The sequence below is a fragment of the Colobus angolensis genome, unplaced genomic scaffold (genome assembly GCF_000951035.1).
Source record: "Colobus angolensis palliatus isolate OR3802 unplaced genomic scaffold, Cang.pa_1.0 Scaffold844, whole genome shotgun sequence".
Lineage (NCBI taxonomy): Eukaryota > Metazoa > Chordata > Mammalia > Primates > Cercopithecidae > Colobus > Colobus angolensis.
In genome coordinates this window covers 26,495-31,158 of record NW_012122310.1, presented here as the reverse complement: position 1 = coordinate 31,158, position 4,664 = coordinate 26,495, and the positions used below count along the sequence as shown (strand labels likewise).

General features: G+C 45.7%; 1 protein-coding gene across 1 annotated transcript in view; it reads right to left on the bottom strand.

Annotated features, from left to right (window-relative positions):
- LOC105503307 (carboxylesterase 5A-like) overlaps positions 1 to 4,664 on the bottom strand; it is a gene marked incomplete at its 3' end in the record, with an annotated part of 31,296 nt that overhangs the window by 7,395 nt on the left and 19,237 nt on the right. The window contains 2 exon segments of the mRNA XM_011930165.1: positions 158 to 183; positions 2,088 to 2,156. Of these exon segments, the coding sequence (XP_011785555.1) occupies positions 158 to 183; positions 2,088 to 2,156 (95 nt within the window).

The window sequence follows — 4,664 nt, the reverse complement described above, 5'->3', positions numbered from 1 at the left end:
TCTGGCACAACCTACTTTCCACTCTACTTGAAATATCCTTCTGCTCAGTTGTTCCCCTCCCCTAAGGCTCAGATCAATGAGCATCTTCTCCATGAAGCCATCTCCAGTCCACCTGAGAATTCCACTGTATGATTTATAACATCAATATCTCCCAAACCTTAGTCCCAATTCATCATCAGACAGCTGCAATTCATCAAACATCCCTCCACCAAGGGGGTCTGAGGGATCTCTGCCTGTAGTGTTTCTTTCTGTTTTCTTTTTCTTTTTTTTCTTTTTTCTTTTTTTTTTTTTTGACATAGTCTCTTGCTCTCTTGCCCAGGCTGGAGTACAGTGGTGAGATCCTGCAGCCTCCAACTCCCAGGCTCAACAGTCCTTCTGCCTTGGCCTCCCAAGTAGCTGGCATCACAAACGCACACCACCACACCTGGCTAATTATTTATTTTTTGTAGAGACAAGGTCTCCCTATGTTGCCCAGGCTGGTCTTGAACTCCTGGATTCAAGCAATCCTCCTGCCTTGGTCTCCCAAAGTGTTGGGATTACAGGTGTGAGCCACTGTGCCCAATTTCAGAGGGCTTTTTCTAAAAATAGAAATAAAAGAATGTCCTTCTTCCTTCTGTTCTCAGTCTTTAGGATGAAGTTCATGCTCATTACACAGCTTACAACAGCTGAAAGCATCCTCTCCTATTGCAGCCAACCCTCAGCTGATCTCTTCACACCCTCTGCTCCCAGCTGGTACTCTTGGTTCTTCCCAGTTTATCCACCCACCCATTCCATCACCAGACAAGCTCCATTAATATTCCAAACCCTTCTTTCTAAGGGAGCCACCTGTCCCCTTCTGTGGGCACCACAGGGCCTTAGACATTCCTCTGCTTTGTGCGTGCTGTATTGAAGTGTCTTGTCATCTCTGTCCACGTCACATTGCACCCCAGTGCCCAGGGAAATGTGGGGGAATGTGGACTCTCACTAAACATGTGTTCCATGGACAAATGAACAAAATGAACGTTGGCACTGAGTCCACACTGAATACATGTTTATGGAAATGAGGAAGATGGAAAAAGGAGAAAAGAAAGGAAGGAAAGCAATCCATCTCTATATCCAAGTGTCTAGAGTAAGACCAGATACTGCTAAGTTTGTGCAGTGAATGAATGAATTAGTGATAGAACAATAAATGAGTGAATGACTGGTCTTGCCAGAACCTGGCCCAATGCCTGGCTGGTGTGTAGTGAATACAGGTCCCCAGTCCCATGTGTGTTTCAGCATTCAGAGCTTTTCAGACTGTAGATAGACAATGCAGCACCTATGTTGCATGTTATCACACAAGCTCAGGGTGGGGGCAACACCCCGACACCCACATTAATGCATCCACAGAGAAACATCTGAATACTGGGATAAATAAAATGAATGAATGTGTGGGAACAAAAATGACTGATAGCCACAAATCAGTCAAGGTCCCGTTTGGCTGCTGGGTGGGTTACAAAAAGCCTCTGGGTTTTTGGAACTCTTCCAGGTTGGGGATTGTGTATTGGGATTGTGGGTCTATTGATATAGGTTGGACCTGTGTGCCCCACCAAATCTCATGTTGAATTGTAATCCTTAATGTTGGAGGTGGGGCCTGGTAGGAGGTGATTGGATCATAGGGGCGGTTTCTCATGAATGGTTAGCACCATCCCTTTGGTACTGTTCTTGTCATAGAGTTCTCACGAGATTTGGTTGTTTAAAAGTGTGTGGCACCTCCTCCGTCTCTCTCTTCCTCCTGCTCTGGCCATGTGAGACGTGCCTTCTTCCCCTTCGCCTTCCACCATGATTGTAAGTTCCCTGAGGCCTCCCCAGAAGCTGAGCAGATGCCAGCATCATGCTTCCTGTACAGCCTGCAGCATCATGAGCCAATTAAGCCTCTTTTCTTTATAAATTACCCAGTCTCCAGTGTTTCTTAATAGCAGTGCAGGAGTGGACTAATACACTTACGCTTAGTAAAGGTCTGTTGAATGACTGAGTGAGTGCGCCTGGCTGCTCCCGCTGAGTGTTACCCAGGGCTGTCCGTTAAGTGCATGTGTCTCTAGAGTACTGCAGCCTCCCAAGTTACTTACCAGGATGTTTTGTATTAGATGGAGGGCAAGGGACTTGTTGGAGCCACTGAGGATCTCAGGAGCCTCCTTCTGTGGAGAGAAGTGGTGCCCTCTGTAAGCCATCCGATCATCAGAAGGTAAACCCATCTCCCAGAGGGTCTGGGCACCTGACTTTCACAGGGGAAGCTGGGAAGGTCAGGAGCCCTTGAGCCCAGGCAGCCATGTGTGGAAGTGGCTTCAGTGTGCTGGTCAGTTAATTTCTTCTTCTCACTTTTGATAAAAGGCAGCTGTTCCCTGTCATTCCATCTGCAGCCTTGTAGGGCCCGAGTGGCCACCTTGTGGGAAGGCTTCCGCTATGGGCTAAGTTGTGGCCCCCTTAAAATTCACACATTCAACCTTAACCCCCTGCACTTCAGAATGTGACTATTTGGAGATAGTACTTTTAAAGGGGTGATTATGTTAAAATGCAGCGTTAGAGTGGGCCCTAATCCAATCTGGCTGATGTCCTCATGAGAAAGGAAAGCTTAGACAAACAAACCAATATTAGCACCTTGATCTTGAACTTCCAGCCCCCAGAACTGTGAGAATATGAATGTCTGTCCTTGAAGCCTCCCAGTCTGTGGTATTTAATTATGGCAGCCCTGACTGCCTAAGAGGCCCCAACTTAGCTTTGGCACCAAGTTCAAAGAGAAGCCAGAAAATTTTGAAACTGGTGTTTGTTGTTCTCCTTCTAAAGACCTTTGTGGGTTGGGCCTCTGAGAAGCCACAGGGGGAGGTCAGGCAGTGGTGGTGAGGCTGGTGGCTGAAAGTACAGGCTCCCTTTGCTGCCCTCACCAGCTGAGAACTTGGCAAGGGACTCAACTTTTCCTGCCTCAGGCTCCTCATCTGTAAGATGGAGTTTGCAACAAGTACCTCCTCCCAGGGTGGTGATGAGAACTGAGCGAGTTGATAATTGTAAAGCTCTTACAATGGTACTTGGTATGTAGTAAGTGCTTCATGTGATTATTTGTTAAATTACCATTTTCTGGCGAAACTACAGCTTTAAGACATGTGGCAGCAGAAATACTATCCATCTGACAAATGAATTTTCTTGGTATGTTTTCTGCTGAAAATCTTGGGGTAATGAATCACTGTGGCCAATACTTAAATGAATACCAGGACCATACCTATCTTCTGGAATCTCAGGGGACCCTCAGAGTCATTCAAGTTACCCACAAGCATATTTTAACTACTAAAAACTTTCTCTGTACATTAAGGAGCTGGGATTTGTTTCTGGGGAATTTCCTGTGGTTTCTAACAGCTAGCAATGGGTTTAACTGCAAATTCACATGGAATTTCAGCACCCACACAGGCTTTTGAGCTCTACAAATTCTGTCACTTGAATAACTCCAATATCTAGCATTTACTGAGCACTGACAGTATGCCAGGTTGTTTGATGTATACCTGTGAGGCAGGTGCTAAAATTAACCCTATTTCACAGATGAAGGAATGGAGGCTCAGAGAGGGTAGGCAACTTCTCTAATGTCACACAGCAGGTAAGCAGAGAACTCGGCATTTAAAGGCAGAGGCTAGGCTGGGCACAGGCTCATGCCTGTAATCTTGCACTTTGGGAGGCCAAGGTGGGTGGATCGCTTGAGGACAGGAGTTCAAAACCAGCCTGGCCAACATGGTGAAACCCTGTCTCTGCTAAAACTACAAAAAAAATTAGCTGGGCATGGTGGCAGGCACCTGTAATCCCAGCTACTCTAGAGGCTGAGGCAGGAGAATTGCTTGAACCCGTGAGGTGGAGGTTTCAGTGAGCCGAGATTGTGCCACTGCACTCCAGCCCGGGCAACAGAGTGAGACTCTGACTCAAAAGTAAAATAAAATAAAATAATAAAATAAAATAAAATAAAAGATAGAGCCTAAATGCATAAAAATTATATACCAGTGTCTCCTTATTAGCTGGGAGATGTTGGAAAGCCACTTTAGCTGCTCTGAGCCTCAGTTTCTTTAAAATAGGGATAATCATGCCTGTTTTCAAGTTGTTGCTTGGATGGCCTGTGCTTGGCACTGGAAGGCATGGGGCACTGGCTATAGTAGTTATAGTGGTGGTTGTCATCACTAGCACCTGCCTTCTTCTTTCTAACATACACCCAGAAATCACTGGAAGCACTTACTTAAGCCATGAGCTGTGATTCAGTGGCCTCATCTGCAATGTGAGGACAAGAATCCCTAGTCCCACTTCAAAACATTGCCCTGGAGGTCAAATTAATAATGATAGAGCATGCTTTCACAACCCAATGAACTTGGGATTCTGGTTCTGCACAGCCATCAACTAGCTTTGTAATTTGACAAACCTCTTTATTTCATAAACCCACTTCCTCCAGCTTAAAATGAGGAGGTCAGTCTGTCTACATGAGCTTCAACAGTATTAGGAATTTGAAGCTTCCACTCTTCTGAGGACAGATGAAAAGTTTATTTCCATTGAAGAGAGTCTTTCTAAACCATGGAATAAAAAAATAATAGGTCTTTCCTGGCACCCGGGCCTCAACTCAACAATCTCTCCCCAGAGGAGCCTTTCCTAACCACCTGTTGTCTCCCTAAAGATACCTTCTC